Source organism: Pelophylax lessonae, assembly GCF_965119305.1.
Source record: "Pelophylax lessonae genome assembly, chromosome: 3".
NCBI classification, from domain to species: domain Eukaryota; kingdom Metazoa; phylum Chordata; class Amphibia; order Anura; family Ranidae; genus Pelophylax; species Pelophylax lessonae.
The window spans coordinates 209,742,922-209,760,650 of record NC_138770.1 but is presented as its reverse complement, the minus strand read 5'-3'; the positions used below and the strand labels follow the sequence as shown (position 1 = coordinate 209,760,650).

Sequence of the window (17,729 nt, the reverse complement as noted above, 5' to 3'; positions counted from 1 at the left end):
ATCCCCCGGTATTTAACGTCAAAGCACTGAAGTAAATACACCATGGGCGGTCCAGAAGTGGATAAGGAGACCACCCCAGATCCATAGAGCAGGCATCAACAACATTTGCTTGCCCACGTGCTCGCTTTAGCATCCATAAGGATAATCCTGATTCAGTACTGCAGTAAAGTCTTTAATCGTTGTGTGTGCTTAGAAGCTGTGTAATTGCAGCCTACATGTTAGGATCACCATACATGTTACAATCTGATTGTGCAATCTTTGTAACGTGAACTTTAGATTTACCAAATCATCAGGCAGCCCCTTTCACTACATAGCTGTTAAAAGAAAAATAAAAACAGGAGAGAAAGCACCACTTTTTAAAGTGTTACTAAACCCAGGACCCTGCATTCTCTATATCTGGGCTCCCACAGAACATGGAAATGCAATTATTTTAGCAAATCTAAACCGCTGAATGCCTTTTCTCATCAGCAGTTTAGTGCAGTCTTGTTACTTCTGTCAGTGTCTGGTTAAAGCTTGGTGGAGTTTTCATACTGCTCTGGCTGCCCCTATGGGTGTTGCAGGACCCCTGACTCTCCGTCTGGACAGTGCTAATTGGCCCTGTGCGGATCACATGCACTCTCCCAAGAAAAAAACTAGCAATACACACCAAACTGAACGTGTGCAGCTTGTCCCCTATGGCTCAGTGCTATCCGTAGATGAATTGGGGACACTGGAAGAAGGTGAGGATCAGAGGAGACAGGATCAAACAACATTTTTACACAATGCAGAGTATTAACCACTTAGGTTCCACAATGAGTACAGCAAGCATGCTTTACTGCATATACAGACTGATTTTACTTTTGTGGGTTTAGTAACACTTAAGGTGTAGTATGTATGAAATATCAAGGGGAAAAAATGAAAACCATAAGCTAAGGCATTCGCCTTACCTTATTATTTTCATGTATTGTTTGTTTTTCTCAATATTCCGTATATGCTATACTTAGACAGTGGCACTTTCTCTCATGCTTTTTCTCTTTATTTACAATGGGTCCAGAAAGTATTCACAGCGCCTCACTTTTTCCACATTTTGACAGGTTACAGCTAGAGCTGTATGATTTTGGATAAAATGTGAATCACAATTTTTTTTTTTTTTTGCTTAAAATAAAGATCACAATTCTCGGCATAACATCATCTTTCACATTTTGCAAAAAAATTTGGTTAACTTTACTTTGTTTTCCCAAAAAATTGCGTTTTAAATGACCGCTGCGCCAATACAGTGTGACATAAAATATTGCAAGGACCGACATTTTATTCTCTAGGGTCTCAGTTATTGAGATAGATATATACCTATATCTATCTCTCGGAATAGATCTATTGCTAGGGTCTCTGCTAAAACAAAAAAAATATATAATGTTTGAGAGTTCTAAGTAGTTGTCTAGCAAAAAATACAGATTTTTAACTTGTAAGCAACAAGTGTCAGCAAAAGGCTTAGTCTTTAAAGAGGAAGTAAACCCTCCTCTACAACTTGTACCTATAGGTAAGCCTATGATGAGGCTTACCTATAGGTACTGTAAATATCTCCTAAACATGTACCGTTTAGGAGATATTTACCTTACATGCCGCCAGTGACGTCACTGGCGCATGCGCTCTGAAGGAACGGCCGATCGTGCCGTTCCTTCAGAGTCCCGTGTCGTGACTGTCGGCTCCCGCGCGCGGGAGTGACGTCACCGCGGCTCCGGCTAATCAGATGGCTGGATGCCGCGATCCCGGAAGACGGGCGACTGGACATGTGCTCTGCACTGAATTGTGGAAGTGCCGGTTTTAGATCTTGAGGGGGTTTGCATCAAGATCCTGAACAATACCATGTACAGTGCATCTGGAAAGTATTGCAACCTTCACTTTTTTTCCACATTTTATGTTATGGCCTTATTCCCAAATTTATTAAATTCATTATTTTCCTCCAAAATTCTGCAAACAGTATCCCATAATCACAATGTAAAAGAAGTTTGTTTGAAATATTTGCAAATGTATTAAAAATGAAAAAAAAAAAATCACATGTACAGAAGTAGTCACAGCCTTGGCTCAATACTTTGTTGAAGCACTTTTGGCACCAATTACAGCCTCAAGTCTTTTTGAGTATGTTGCTACAATCTTAGCACACCTGTTTTTGGGCAGTTTTCCCCATTCTTCTTTAAAAGACCCCTCAAGCTCCCTCCCTCAGGTCGTATGAAGAGCGTCGGTGCATAGCCATTTTCAGATCTCTCCAGTGATATTCAATCTGGTTAAAGTCTGGGCTCTGGTTGGGCCACTCAAGGGTATTAACATAGTTGTCCTGTAGCCACTCCTTTGTTATCTTGGCTTTGCGCTTAGGGTCGTTGTCCTGTTGGAAAATTAACCTTTGCCCCAGTCTGAGGTCCAGAGCGCCCTGGAGCAGGTTTTCATCTTTCCATGGATCCTGACTAGTCTCCAAGTTCCTGGCGCTGATGAGCCACCGCCTTGTAGGGATGATATTGGCCAGGTGATGAGAGGTGTCTGGTTTCCTCCAGACATGACGCTTGCCATTCAAGCTAAGTGTTCAATCTTTGTTTCATCAGACCAGAGATTTTTATTACTTATGGTCTGAGAGTCCTTCAGGTGCCTTTTGGCAAACTCAAGGTAGGCTGTCATGTGCCTTTTACTTCGGAGTGACTTCCGTCTGGCCATTGTACCATACATGCCTGATTGGTGTAGTGCTGCAGAGATGGTTGTTCTTCTGGAAGGGTTCTCTTCTCTACTCACAAAAATGCTGGAGCTCTGTCAGAGTGACTATCAGGTTCTTGGTCACCTCCCTAACTAAGGCCTTTCTCCCCCGATTGCTCAGTTTGGCCGTGTGGCCTGTTCAAGGAATTGTCATGATGGTTCCAAACATCTTTCATTTACAGATGGAGGCCACTGTGCTCATTGGGACCTTCAATGCTGCAGACATTTTTCTGTACCCTTCCCCCAGATCTGTGCCTCAATACAATCCTGTCTGAGGTCTGCAGAAAATTCCTTGGACTTCATGGCTTGGTTTGTGCTCTGACATGCACTGTTAACTGTGGGACCTTATATAGACAGGTGTGTGCCTTTCCAAAACATGTCCAATCAACTGAATTTATTACAGGTGGACTCCAAGTTGTAGAAACATCTCTCAAGAGTGATCAGTGGAAACAGGATGCACCTGAGCTCAATTTTGAGTGCCTAGGCAAAGGCTGTGAATACTTGTATATGTGTGATTTGTTTTTTTTTTTTTTTTTTTTCTCGTTATTTTTTATAGATTTTTTTTTTTTTTTAAGATATCAAACAAACTTCTTTCATATTGTCATTATGTGGTATTGTTTGCAGAATTTTGAGGAAAAGAATGCATTTAATACATTTGGAGGTAAAGCTTTTAATGTAACCTAAAATGTGGAAGCTCTGTGAATATTTTCCGGATGCACTTTACATGATATTGTTAGGAAAGTTCCCAGATCCCATTTGGAAGAGAGATTGCTGATGCTGAAAGTGTGAATCCCTTTATGAACTACCATAGGAACTCTGAATACGTCATTGGAGTTTTGTGTGTTAGATCAACCAGATTGTAAACAGATTGTAACGTGTGGTGAGCTTTAGTTCGGTATCGCTTTTTCCTTTTTTTTTTTTTTATAATTTTTACAAACGAAAGGCATATGGCTATAGGGCCATGAAGGGTCCTGATAAGGTAGTAACAGTTTGTAAAACTTAGTGGTGTGTGTTTTTTTTTGACTTGCAGTTATTTGTATGTGTTTTACACAAACCTTTTTAATATTTAATTTTTTTCCCTTTTCTTCACTACTTACAGATGACTATGGATGAAAAATATGTTAACAGCATTTGGGATCTTTTAAAAAATGCAATACAAGAAATTCAGCGCAAGAACAACAGTGGTTTGAGCTTTGAAGAACTGTATAGAAATGCATATACTATGGTGCTTCATAAGCATGGAGAGAAGCTCTATACAGGACTAAGAGAAGTGGTGACTGAACATCTCATAAATAAGGTAAACATTTCTCCGAAGACCAGCGTGAGCAAGCTTTGGTCCTCATGGTAGTTGAACAGGATGCCACCAAACAATGTACTGGATTAATGTCCCCAGATGTAGCCGAGTCATAATCAGACTAAAGGATTTGTTTCTATTGCAGTAGCTGCAAATTCCGTAAGATTTTAGGAATTTTTTTAAATTTCTTGAAAATAAGGTAACATTTTTAATGGGTCCACAATTGCATTGGATGACCTGTATATGCAATAAGAACGAAGTGTTTTTTTTTTTTTCTTTTGTCATTTTTCTTTTTTGATACCCAAACTATAGGGAACACCACATGTGCTTTTATCAAGCTTTACATTTGGATAGACTCTTAAAACCGCAACATTCTGCCTGGCAGTAAGAGCCCACTTTTTTTATATATATATATATATATATATATATATATATATATATATATATATATATATATATATATATATATATATATATATATATATATATATATATATACTAAGTATCTACCGTATTTTCCGGCGTATAAGACGACCCCCCCTAATTTTCATTTACCGGTAATACTTATACTTAGGTTACCTTGGAGATATTATACTCGGCGTATAAGACGACCCCCCCCCCCCCCCCCATTTTTGGGGGATTTTTTTGAGGTTCAAAAGTAGTCTTATACGCCAGAAAATACAGTAATTCTTTTTAAGTCGTATCTAGAACATCACTCATTTACACCTGGCTAAGTCATGCCCAGTAGGTTGTGGAATTTAAAATTAGTGCAAGACTTTAAAGCAGGGGCTCAGACCATGTTTAGGAAGTGTCCTCAGGGATAGTGGGCTGAATAAATGAATGTAAGCATATTTCATAAACCGCTACTATTTTATATATATAATTGTACTTGTGAGGGTAGGGGGTGTGTTTTTTTTTTTTTTTTTATCTGGTTGTGCTTCAGTAAAGTTTGATGCTCACAGATCATGAATCATGAGTGTATGTGTGTGTGTGTGTGTGTGTGTGTGTGTGTGTGTGTATATATATATATATATATATATATATATATATATATATATATATATATATATATTATAGAAATTTTTCCTTGCTATAACCATGTATTAAGAGAGTCCTTTGTCAGCCAATGGTCAAAACAAGCAATAGTCAGAATATGCGAACAACTATGTTCAGTGCATCTTGCAGAAAAACGATAGGAGGTTATAACTGAAAACTCTCCTATTTCCATGAGGAATTTAAAGATCTAAAAGTCTTCTTTGCAGCATAATTATTTAATTGTAAGTCAGGCAGCCTTAGACCACTCAAAACCGAACGCAGTGAATTAACCACTTAAGCCCAGGAAGATTTTACCCCCTTCCTCACCAGGGCCTATTTTGCGATTCGGCACTGCGTGACTTTAACGGACAATTGCGCGGTCGGGCGACGCTGTACCCAAATGAAATTGACGTCCTTTTTTTCCCACAAAGAGAGCTTTCTTTTGGTGGTATTTGATCACCTGTGCGATTTTTTTTTTTTTTTTTTTTTTTTTTTTTTTTTTTGCGCTATAAACAAAAAAAGCATAAATTTTGCAAAAATAACTATTTTTCACTTTTTTTTATATGAAATTCCCCCCAAAAAAAAGGAAAAATCAAAATTTTTTAACTTTTTCGGCCAATTTGTTTTATGCTACATATGTTTGGTAAACAAAATTGCAAAAAGCGTATTTTGATTGGTTTGCGCAAAAGTTATCACGTTTATTAACAAAGGAAAAGATTTTTGTCATTTTTGTTATATTTTTTTTTTTTTTTTTTTAACGCGTAATGGCGGCGATCTGCGATATTTTTTTTTTTTTTTTCTGTACTGCGACATTGCGGCAGACAGATTGGACCCTTGACTGACATTTTTGACACTTTTGGGGTTGCCAGTGACATTTCTACAGTAATCAGTGCTATACATATGCACTGTTACTGTAAAATTAAACTGGCAGTGAAGGGGTTAACTTTATTGAGAGGGAGGTGTTGTGTGTCCCTAGGGGCGTGATTCTAACTGTGATTGGCTGTGGCTTGAGGTGTAGGAACTGTGATCAACGGTCCTACATAGTAGAACCGTATGATCACTGTTTCTACACAGGGGAGAATTACAGGCGGCTTGTTTACATCAGCCGCCTGCCTTTCTCCCTCTCCACCGATGATCGCCGGGTCCGCCGGTCACACGCGCGGGGGGGGGGGGGGTCCGTGACCGCGCTCTCGCTCCCTAGACCCTCACAGGCTAGTGACGTAGTACTACGTTGCTCTGCCTGTGAGGGGCTGACTGCCGACGTAAATAGTCATGCGGCAGTCGGCAAGTGGTTAAACAGTAATATTCCCTAAAAATAGAGGGGTGCATACCAGACGGATAAGTTGTGTACTCTCGGGCACGCTACAGTGTATCACAGACAGCCAGGGTGATAGCATTTTTGGTAAGAAGGGGATGGTGTTCTTAGTCATTTCATGTACTTGTTAACTTGAGTTGTTTTTAGTTTTCTAAACATGTACATACAGTAGTATATTTATAATCTGCTTTATTGGCTAGCACATGAATCTTTTACTGATCTGCCAAATTTGACCTAAAGTGGTTGTAAACCTCCAGACATTTGTCTGCTGCTTCATTCCCCTGCTATCAGCAGGAGTCACTTCTGACAAGTTTTCCTGACAACAAGCGAAAAAGGTGACAGAGGGACCTCCAGCTGACAGCCTCAGCTCTTTCCTGTGAGCTGTGTGAAGCAGTCAGTGCTCTCCTCACTGAGCTCTGCAGAGTGCAACTTCAACTCTCCGCCCCATTTTTTCTGACAGCTCAGACAAGCTTTATTAATTCTGGACTTTGAACAGATGAAGAGAAGACTGCAGCTTAACAGGTACAACTTATGTTGGAGTATTCGTTTCATCTCTGTGTATCACCTGAGGCCAGTCACTTCACTGGGTATATGTAAGGGTTTACAACCATTTTAAAGGCTAAGTTCACCTTTGGGGACATGTATAATGTTCTCACTATTGCAGCTGCTGCCCACTCCGCTGCCTTCAGTGGCAGTAAGCAGGGAAATCTTCTCCCCTCACTTGCTGTATCTATTTTTAAAAAAATGCGGTCTCTCCCTGCCAGGCCGCGTCATTTATTAAGAGTTCTGTGAATGGAAATATTACAAGTACTGACAGCCTTTGCTGCTGTCGGCTTGTAGTTCTCAATGAACTACCATGGCGCGGGTGCCTGGCCCGTACAAGCAGACAGATTACACTGACATGTCTGCAGGGGTCCTGCATGGCTGCTGCGATAAGTACATGCTTTCCAGGCTCTAAGTTGAACAAAAAAAAATACACTTTTTATCCTGCAAAAAAGATGTTCGTTTATTTTTTTTTATTTTTTTAAAAGGTTAACTTCTCTGAGGCCCGTTCACACTGGGGCGATCCGACTTGGGGGGGCGACCTCCGAGGTCGCGGTGCGAGCAACGTGCCGCGACCTCGGAACGGCCGGCACGGACTTCATAACATTGAAGTCTATGGCGGTCGCCTCCAGGTCACCCCAAAGAAGCTCCGGACCCTTTTTCTAAGTCGGAGCGACTTGTCGCTCCTATTAGAACGGGTCCGCAGCTTCCCTATGGAAGGCGACCTACGGTGACCTGTGAGGCGACCAGGTCGCCTTAGTGTGAACGGGGACTAAGTCCTCAATGATTCTCCAACCACTTTCCCTTTTCAGCTGATATTTCGGCTGTCACAGGAAGGGCTGAGGTGTCTGAGCTGTGATTTAAAGCTTGTTTTCTCCTCCATGCTATGAGAGGCTAGCTCCTACTGGGGGAAATAAAAGTCCCTAGTTTTTGTTCAATAGTTTGAGCTGGTAAGTTCATATTTGGCACGGGTTTGTGTACAAATTGATAAAGGGGTGGATTTTAAACATTGCAAGAAGAGATCTAGAGGTGCTTTCATGTGTCTTTCCTATCTAAACCCAAGCCTGTCAGTATCGATCTATATTCTTATTTCTGAACCTTTTTTCAGTCAAGGCCCCCTCCAATATCAAATTCTAAAATGTAAAACTATTCTAATAATTTTACATAATGCAACAACATTAATACACATAGAACACCCAACGTTGGAGGTGATTTTTTTTTTTTTTCCCAAATAAACACACTTTTTTGTACACTGGTACTGACTAGTATTTCAATGTTTCTCTTCGCCCTCCGTTTTTTATCATCGCCTAGCTAATGAGACCCCAAAGCTGATGAATAGAGGCAAGGGAGGGTCAAACAAGGATGATATTCAGGCAACTGACATCCTCCTTACTCATGATATACCTGAGGCTTTGCGTAATTAAAGGCAGGTTTAATCCACATGCCGGCTGGTATACAATTTTGGGGCAATTTTTAAACGATTTTGCCAAGGCACCCCCGAGGAAACCTCAAGGTACCCTGATTGAAAAAGGCTGATCTATATGGTGACATACTTTGCTTAAGTCTACAAAAGAAAAGATAAAAGAACTGTGCATGCATTACTATGTACATTCCGTGACAATTGTGCTGGGTCTTGGCTGGACCAACAATTCATTTTAAAAAAAAATGGTGCATTTCTCTTTCGTTCATTGATGGGTACAGCTCCTGATCATCTTAACCATTGGGTTATACTGCCTCTACAGAAGTAGGACAGTAGGCAGAAAAAGTCTGGCTATGCCTATGAGCAGTCCAGGGGGTATACTCCTCTCTGCTATAGGTGCCTAGTCCGAAGCAAGGACCTAGTTCCTTGCTGGGATCTCTGGTCCTGGCAATTCTTTTCTTTTTAGATAGATTTTTCTCCTGTTGTTTTTTTCCTGTGGGATCTGCAATCAACTGCCGGACTGGGCGACTGGCTGGATATTCTAGATTTAATGGTAACCCCAGTCTGGCCAGCCGTGCTAGGTCTGCCGCAACCTAGTTCCACCAGACGGGCTGGCCTGCAAAATAAATGCTTTGCGAGGTCGCATACGACCGGGTCTCGGCCTGAGTCGCAGCATTCCTCCTGGCCGACAGCCCCCCATTTCAATGGCGAGGGGTTCTGTCTGGAGTGGTACCCGACTGGTTCCTGGTATGGTGAGTAGCGCCCCCCCCCTCCCCCTGGAGGGCTTTGGGATGGACGTGGGCCTCTCCATGGCAGGTTTGACCCCTGGGTTCCCCTCCTTCCCTTTAGGCATCCCACTGATCGGTCTGATGGTCTCTGTTGGCCATATCGCCCCCCCCCCTCCACTGACGCTGGGGCTGCGGGGTGGCCTGGTCCACTGTGTGGGGGAGGGTGCTGTGCTGGTGATTTGGGGGGGTGTACTGCCGGCGACCAGGTGATTGGCTGTGGAGGAGAGGGGGAGACTGTACCTGGTGGGGGCTCCTGCCAGGACCCCCCCTTCCTTCCTGCCTGTGCCTTTTTCTGAGGCCTAGGGATCCCTCCTGGTAGCCTCATGGTGCAGCTATTTTCTTGTAGCCTGTGTGCTCAGGGCATTGCTGCCATGTTTGTGTAGTCCGGCGGCCATTTTGCAGTGCTTTGCCATTGAAAATAGTGGCAGCCAAGACAGTGGAGCCCTCTGGGCAGCGATTTCAGTGGTGGGAGCCCCTCATCCCCTGGTGCAGCCAAGACGGTGGAGCCCTCTGGGCAGCGATTTCGGTGGTGGGAGAGCCCCTCATCCCCTGGGGCTGACTCCTGGACCATTTCATTTTCTGATCGCTGCACGTGCAGTACAGATTCTCCCGGTGGCTGCAATGCCTGGTTTCGGGGGTGGTGAGTCGGGGGGGGGGGGGGGTCCTCTCCCTCTGCTGAGGATCAATCTGTTTATCTGTTGCTGGCGACCAAGTGTTGCTGCAGGAGCGGTGGGGTGTCCCTTAACAGTGTGTTTATTTTTTTGGACTCATGGAGTCTTTGGAGAACATATCCCCACCTGATTCCCTCTGAGGCTGCAGGGCCCTCCACGTCCCATACATCTATGAACTGATGGCTGTTCTGGAGTTCTTTTGTGTCCCAGGTGGAGGTGGTTTTTGGGCGACAGGCTGGAAAAAAAGCGCCCCCCCCCCCCCCGGTCTTCCCCTGCACCATCTCTCATCAGATCATGAATCTGATTCGGCTGCCACGGCGGGTTTTGGTCACCCTGCTTGGTCTGCAACCATGTGCCCTGAATCCTCAGATAGTGAGGGATCCTCCTCTTCTGCAACTGCATACGAAAAGGTGCTGGTGGATGCATTGATTGTAGCTGTCTATGAGAACTTAATGATGGAGGGCGCAACTGTGACGGGGGCGCAGTTTCCCTTTGACCCTCATAAGCCATCCAGAGTGGAAAAGGTGTCCCCCCCCCCCCCCCCCCTTCCCCTCCTATTTTGGTAGAATTCTTGGGGTCCCTAAGCGATTTGCTAGGTAATACCCCTATGAGCAGTTCCGTCTTAAAAAGTGGACTGTTCCACTAGGGGTGGACCCTTCCGGTTTCCAGAGTAAACAAGGCAACCATGATTCCGTTTGAAGAGCCCCTGGCTTTTTAAGGACCTGGCTAACAGGACGGTGGAGGCTGTGGCCTGCATGGTGTACACCCTGGCTGTTTCTGCACTGAGGCTATTACCATTGCCCTGGTGTCGCAGACTCAGACCGAATGGGCTTTTGTGCCATGACCTGGAGGGGGGAGTAGCTCCCCCCTGCCCTTTGCTGAGCTGGTGGACCAGTTGGTCCAGGGGCTGCAGTCTCTGTGATGCCTCTTTGCATGTGACTCGGCTATGTTTCAGCAGTGGTTCTTTGGTGTGTCTTTTGGCTCAAATGCTGGTCTGCAGACCAGACTTTTAAAATGGCCTTGACTGATCTTTCTTTTCAAGGAGATCGCCTGATGGGTGCTACCCTGAATTACCTCATTAAAGGGCTAATGGCGGAAGAGTGTCTTTCTTTCGCAGGCTACTAAGGGCAAGGACCCTCTTCATAGATGTGGGACCTCCTTCTCGGCCCATAAGACTTTTTCGTCTCTCAGGGTCAACTGACAGAGATCAGAGCCTCCTCTGGATGATCCAAGCGAACTTGGGCTGGAAAGTCAAGAGCGGGCCTCTCCAGAACCACGGACGGGGGGGGGGGAGAGAGAGAGAGAGAGTCTTCACTGGTTCCCGGACTCGTGGACTCCCCTGGTACGAGAACAAGTGGGTCCACAAGGTCATTCGGTCTGGCTACAAGACTGAGTTTCATTCTTACCCTCCGGTAAGGTTCTTCCTTCCAGTGTGCGACTGTCCCGGGTCTGCTTACAGGCTCTTTTTTGGGGTGGTGCAAGACCTTTTACTTTAAAGGGTGATGGTCCTGGTTCCGACTTCGGAATGTTTTCAGGGGTTTTACTCAAACCTGTTTACAGTCCCCAATAGAGCTGCATGATTTAGCGTTAAAAAAATCGCAATCTCGATTTACCCCCGCCTCCAAGATTTAAAACTGCATGTCCTTGATTATTGCAAAGCCGTTCTCATTGCTCATTCACAAAAAAGAAAAAAAAATAGCCCCACAAATGTTTATCAACATTGTTAAGGCTGTTAAGATAATAAGCCCCCGTTCACATTAGGTCGCACCGACTTCGGGGGCGACCTGTGAAGTCGCGTGCACCGCGACTTCGGCGCGACTTGCACAGACTTCATATGAATGTCTATACAAGTCGCCTCCAGGTCGCCCCAAAGTAGTACAGGACCCTTTTTCTAAGTCGGAGCGACTTGTGTCGCTCCTATTAGAACCGGTCCTGTACTAAACGGCGGTGCGCGACTTGCCAGGCTGACCAAGTCGCCTGGCAAGTCGTAATAGTGTGAACCGGCTCTAAACGCAATGCTTTACAATGTATCTTTTCGTTGTTTTGGAATGAACTGTCTGTAAGTGCCGGTTCACATTTATGTCATGCGGGAACTCTGCGAATATACAGCGTGTTCCCGGATCGCATCCGCACCACAGGCAGTTCACACTGCCATATGCGATACGCTGGGGTGTCAATTCAAAGTTAACGACGCCCCCAGATCAGATCGCATATCGCAGTGCGATCTGAGAGTTCACACAGAATCGGATTGCTCTAGTGTGAACCACCATGCGATCCGATTCTGCTGCGGAACAAAAAGGGTCCTGTGCGTGTTCAGTGCGATTGCGGTGCGAATTCAGCCATACAAACGGTTTGTGAATCAAATAATCAGCGCAAGCCCACATTAAACAGAAAATAAAAGAATCACTCAAAATTCTTGTGCACAAGGCTGCAAACAATCAGTGCCAAACACAAAAACACCTGTGAAAACTTAAAGAAAATAATATTGCTGCGCCAAGTCTTTCATTGGAGATAAATAAATGTTTCTCTGTCGCTCATTGACAGACGTAGTCTTCTTGATTCACAAGAACTGGGTTATGTTGTCTCCGCAGGAGTAGGACTAGGCAGAAAAGAAAAAACGTTCTGGCTCCACCCTAGGGGCAGTCCCAGAGGGTATATCCTCCCTCTCTCTGCTACAAGGCATCAGTTTTTTTCTGTCTAGTCAGGAGTAAGGACCTAAGTTCCTTGCTGGGATCTTTGGTCCTGGCAAGATTTTTTTTTTAGAAAAAATATTTTTTAGGTAGTTTTTCTCCAGTGTTTTTTCCTGTGAGATCTTCAAGCAAATACGCCGGACTGGGCGACACTAGTGGTCACCCCAGCCGACCTACGAGCGCGCGCAGACCATTGCATTGCGCTTGGTCGGCCGCGACACATTCAAGTAAGTATGCGGGGCCGGGCGACGGGCTGGATGTTGAGATCCAGTGGTCACCCCGGTTTCTGCCTACGAGCGCGTGCAGACCAGAGCTCCGCGCTGGGTCGGCCGCGACCCATTGGAGGGACTGACCTTGCGAGTTAAGTCTCTCGCTTGGACGCCAGGAACCAGAGAGTTGAGGCGTCCGGAGTGGTCCACAACCCCCCACCCCGGTGGAGAGGGTATTGTGAAGAGAGGGTGCCTGTCGGTTCGGTATGGTTAGTAAACGTTCTCTTTTTTCCTCGTTATGAGGCAGTATGAATTATGGGCCCCTCCATACATGGTCAGTATCTGTCTGACACTAAAAGTCCCCCTTGTAAATACAGCATGTGTTTGGTGGGAAGTGGACTTGGTTTGAGAGCTAACACTCTACCCAGCAGACTGTAGTATTACAGCAGACATAGGAGGTATAATCCTACCTTAATTGTAGTGTACCTCCTGCAGATCGATAAACCGCCATTTAGCAGAGATGCAGGTGGATGTGCTGGGAAAAACGATTTCGGCAGTCCGCCGCCATTTTGCCGTAGACCGGGTGCATGAATGTCCTCAGGTCACGCCGGCCGCCATGTTTTTGGAGTCTATTGTCTCCTGTATGGGGCGGCCATGTTTGATGAGCCCAGCTACCTCGTGGAGAGCTGGGAACGCCGGAAGGCGTACACAGGGGGCGGAGCCACGTCCTACCCGGGAAAACTAACACAGCTCTTTCCAGTCTGTAAAAGACAGACGCTGACTGCAGTTGGTTGGAAACTTCTCTGCATCGGCTGGTGAGCCTTGAGGATCCCTCTCTCTCTCTGTGGGGATCGAGAAGCAGGTACTCTGAGGGGCACTATTGCGCTAGGGGGATACACATAAAAAAAAAAAAAAAAAAAAACGTTTTTGTTTTTTCTGGCAGAGGTGTCCTGAATTAACATGTACTCTGCCACTCATGTATCTCCACCGGATCCCCTTGAGGTGTCTGCAGGATCCTCCAGCACCCCACTGACGGTTGAATCATTGTCAGCTATTATGGAAACTTTTGTGTCCCGGGTGGAAGTGGCTTGTCAGGGACAGGGCGCAAGAAAGCGACCCCCGCCTAACCCCTTATTATCTGAAACTTCGGATTCAGAATCTGAGCCTATTTCTGCAGTTGCAGGTACTTCATCTGGGATTGGTGTCTCGGGTACTGTCTCTTCAGACAGTGAAGAGGATGTTTCGGCATCAGCCATAGCCCGAGAGGAAGCGTTGGTAAACGCACTCATTGTATCTGTTCAAGAAACCTTAAGATTACAGGGTATTCCGTCGGAAATAGCTGAAACTGAAATCCCCTTTGGGACTAAAAAACGCATCAAAGTAGCGAAGGTTTTTCCATTGCCCAAATGTTTTGGCAATCCAATCAAAGAAGAATGGAGTCTGCCAAAACGCACTTCTGCTATTTCTAAACGCATTAACAGGCGTTATCCGTTTGAGGAAACCCTCATTAAGAAATGGACAGAACCACCTGTGGTGGATTCACCAATTGCTAGATTGAATAAAGCCACGGTTATTCCTTTAGAAGACGCTCCGTCTTTTAAAGATCCGGTGGATCGCAAGATAGAAGCTATGTCTCGCACCATGTTTTCCTTGATTGGATCAGCTTTCAGACCAATAATTGCTATTGGACTGGTTTCGCAGACTGTAACTGAATGGACCAAGTGGTTGCGCCGGGACTTAGAAGAAGTCCCTCAGGCGGTATCAGATTTGTTGGAACAAATGATACAGGGGTTACAGTTTGTGTGTGATGCGGCGTTAGACGCCACTCCATTATTGGCGCGAGCATCAGTTTCAGCAGTGGTTCTCAGGCGTACACTGTGGCTAAAAGGTTGGTTAGCTGACCAAGGTTCCAAAAAAGCATTGGCTAATATCCCCTTTTTAGGAGAGCGTCTATTTGGAGCCAACTTAGATGAGATCATTAAGGATCTCACGGGAGGAAAGAGCACCTTTTTACCGCAAAATGTTAAAGGTAAAGGACCTCGTCAAAGACGAGGGCCTTCTTTCTCTGCTCACAAAAAGTTTTTTCGTCCCGCGGGTGAAAAAATGAAGTCCTCCAAAGCTCCTTCAGGAGGCTTCAGGGGACGTTGGTCGGGCAAGCAAAAGCCCGCCCCCTCCAGACCTGAAGATAAATCGTCCAAAGCCTGAAGGTGCGCCCCCACCCATAACTGGGGTGGGGGGACGTCTTCGCGGGTTCCCGGATCCATGGCTTTCCAGAATCCCGGACAAGTGGGTTTGCGAAGTCATAAGGTCAGGGTACAAGATCGAGTTTCGATCTCTCCCACCGGCGCGATTCTTCCCTTCCAATATCCGACTATCCCCGGATCGTCTAGAAGATCTGCGGAGAGCAGTCACGGATTTACTACAACAAGGAGTGGTAGTCCACGTTCCCTGGACAGAACGTTTTCAGGGGTTTTATTCAAACCTATTTACAATACCCAGGAAAGAGGGCAAAGTGCGTCCAATTCTGGACTTAAGGGCACTCAATTCCTTTCTCAACATAACAAAATTCAAGATGGAATCCATTCGCACAGTAGCAGCCTTCCTGCATCCAGGGGATGTCCTAGCGTCCATAGACATCAAGGACGCCTATCTTCAAATTCCCATTTTCGCAGGACATCAGCGGTTTCTACGCTTTTCCGTAGAAGAGAACCACTATCAGTTTGTGGCGTTACCTTTCGGTCTCGCCACGGCTCCACGGGGCCAACACGAAGGTGTTGGCCCCAATGTTGGCACTACTGCGCCAAAGAGGCATATCGATTCTAGGTTACCTAGACGATCTCCTGCTTCATGCAGAGTCTCCTCAGACCCTGCTACAAAACATAGAAATTACTATAATTTCTTTACAGGAATTCGGGTGGCTGGTGAACCAGCAAAAGTCATTTCTGGTTCCCACCCAGAGGCTCGAATATCTGGGTCTAATTCTAGACAGTCAGGACAAGAGTTTTCCTTCCGGTAGGGAAACTCCGGAAGATTCAATCAGCAGTCCAGTTGTTACTATCCAACAGCTGGTCTTCTCTTCGAACTTGCATGAGGGTTCTGGGGTTGATGGTGGCTTCCTTCGAAGCAGTCCCATTTGCCCAGTCCCATACCCGAATTCTTCAGCAAGAGATTCTTCTCAGATGGAATCGGAATCCGGAATCCCTGGACAATCGGATCCGATTGTGCAAACAGACCAGAGAGTGTCTGGTCTGGTGGCTTCGGTCTCCGATGCTCAGCCAAGGAAAGTCATTTCTGCCAATATATTGGACGATAGTGACCACGGATGCCAGTCTATCCGGATGGGGAGGAATTCTCGGTCAGTTATCTGTCCCGGGACTTTGGTCCCCGGAAGAATCCAGGTTGCCGATAAATGTATTGGAACTGAGAGCGATCAGACTTTGTCTGAGTCACTGGACCGAGCAGCTCCAGGGCAGCCCGGTTCGGATCCAGTCGGACAACGCCACGGCCGTGGCTTATGTCAATCACCAGGGGGGCACCAAGAGTGTCCGAGCGGCCAAGGAAGTGGCTTGCATTCTTCGCTGGGCGGAACGATTTGTTCCAGCTATCTCTGCGGTGTTCATTCCGGGGGTGGAAAATTGGCAGGCAGATTATCTCAGCCGTCAGACCCTGGATCAGGGGGAATGGTCCCTCCATCCAGAAGTTTTCCACCAGTTGTGCCTACGTTGGGGCACCCCGGATGTGGATCTGTTGGCATCACGATTCAACAGGAAAGTACAGAGATTCGTGGCTCGCTCCCGCGATCCTCTAGCAGAGACCGCAGACGCACTGATCGCCCCGTGGGGGCAATACCAGCTAATGTATGCCTTCCCTCCTCTCGGGTTACTGCCAAGACTTCTTCGCAGGATAGAGGAGGAAGGAATTCCAGTAATCCTGGTAGCTCCGGACTGGCCTCGCCGAGCGTGGTACGCCGACTTGGTCAGACTGGTGGCGGACGTCCCGTGGAGACTTCCTCTCAGGGAGGACCTACTGTCTCGGGGACCGATCTTCCATCCTGCTTTACGATCGCTGGCTTTAACGGCCTGGCTATTGAGACCCAGGTGCTGAAGGACAAGGGATTGTCAGCTTCAGTTATTCCTACTCTAGTTAAAGCAAGGAAAGCGACTTCCAGAAAGATTTATCATCGCACATGGAAGTCCTACATTGCATGGTGTGAACCTCTGGGGTTCCGTCCACGGTCGAATATTAGCTTTTCTGCAACAAGGGGTTGAGCAGAAACTGGCCTTGAGTACTATCAAGGGTCAGGTCTCAGCATTAGCTATCTTCTTTCAGAAGCCTTTGGCTACTCATTCTTTGGTGCGGAATTTCATCCAGGGGGTGCGACATCTGGCTCCGCCAGTGCGCGCGCTGTTACCACCCTGGGATCTTAATTTAGTATTGTCGGTTCTTCAGAAACCTCCCTTTGAAGATATTAGGGAGATTCCTCTACCTACGTTGTCCCAGAAGGTGGCCTTCTTGGTGGCAATCACTTCTGCACGCAGGGTGTCAGAACTGGCCGCATTATCTTGTCGTTCCCCATATCTGGTGGTTCATAGAGATAAGGTGGTTCTTCGTCCGAATCCATCCTTCCTACCAAAAGTGGTTTCAGAATTTCATCTGAATGAAGAAATTGTATTACCTTCCCTGTGTCCTAAGCCCAGTCATCCTCGGGAGTTTGCTTTACACTCCTTGGATGTGGTCCGGGCGATCAGGGTATACTTGAAAACGACAGACTCGTTTCGCAAGACGGATTCACTTTTTGTGATCCCGGATGGACCCAAAAAGGGGTTGCCTGCATCTGCCGCGACTATTTCCAAATGGATCAGACAGACGGTGGTACAGGCTTATTCGATTAAGGGTCGGGAGCCCCCGTTCCCTGTTAAGGCGCACTCCACTCGGGCACTTAGTGCGTCATGGGCCTTTCGCCATCAGGCGTCAGTGGTCCAGGTGTGCAAGGCGGCTACCTGGTCGTCGGTGCATACCTTTACAAAACATTATAAAGTTGATGTA

General features: G+C 46.1%; 1 protein-coding gene across 2 annotated transcripts in view; it reads left to right on the top strand.

The window, feature by feature from the left end:
- The window catches only part of CUL3 (cullin 3), a 328,571-nt gene that overhangs the window by 83,793 nt on the left and 227,049 nt on the right, over positions 1–17,729 (top strand). For both annotated transcript variants that reach the window (XM_082252499.1, XM_082252498.1), the window contains exon 2: positions 3,818–4,015. In XM_082252499.1, the coding sequence (XP_082108625.1) occupies positions 3,818–4,015 (198 nt within the window). The remainder of the gene's footprint in view (positions 1–3,817; positions 4,016–17,729) is intronic.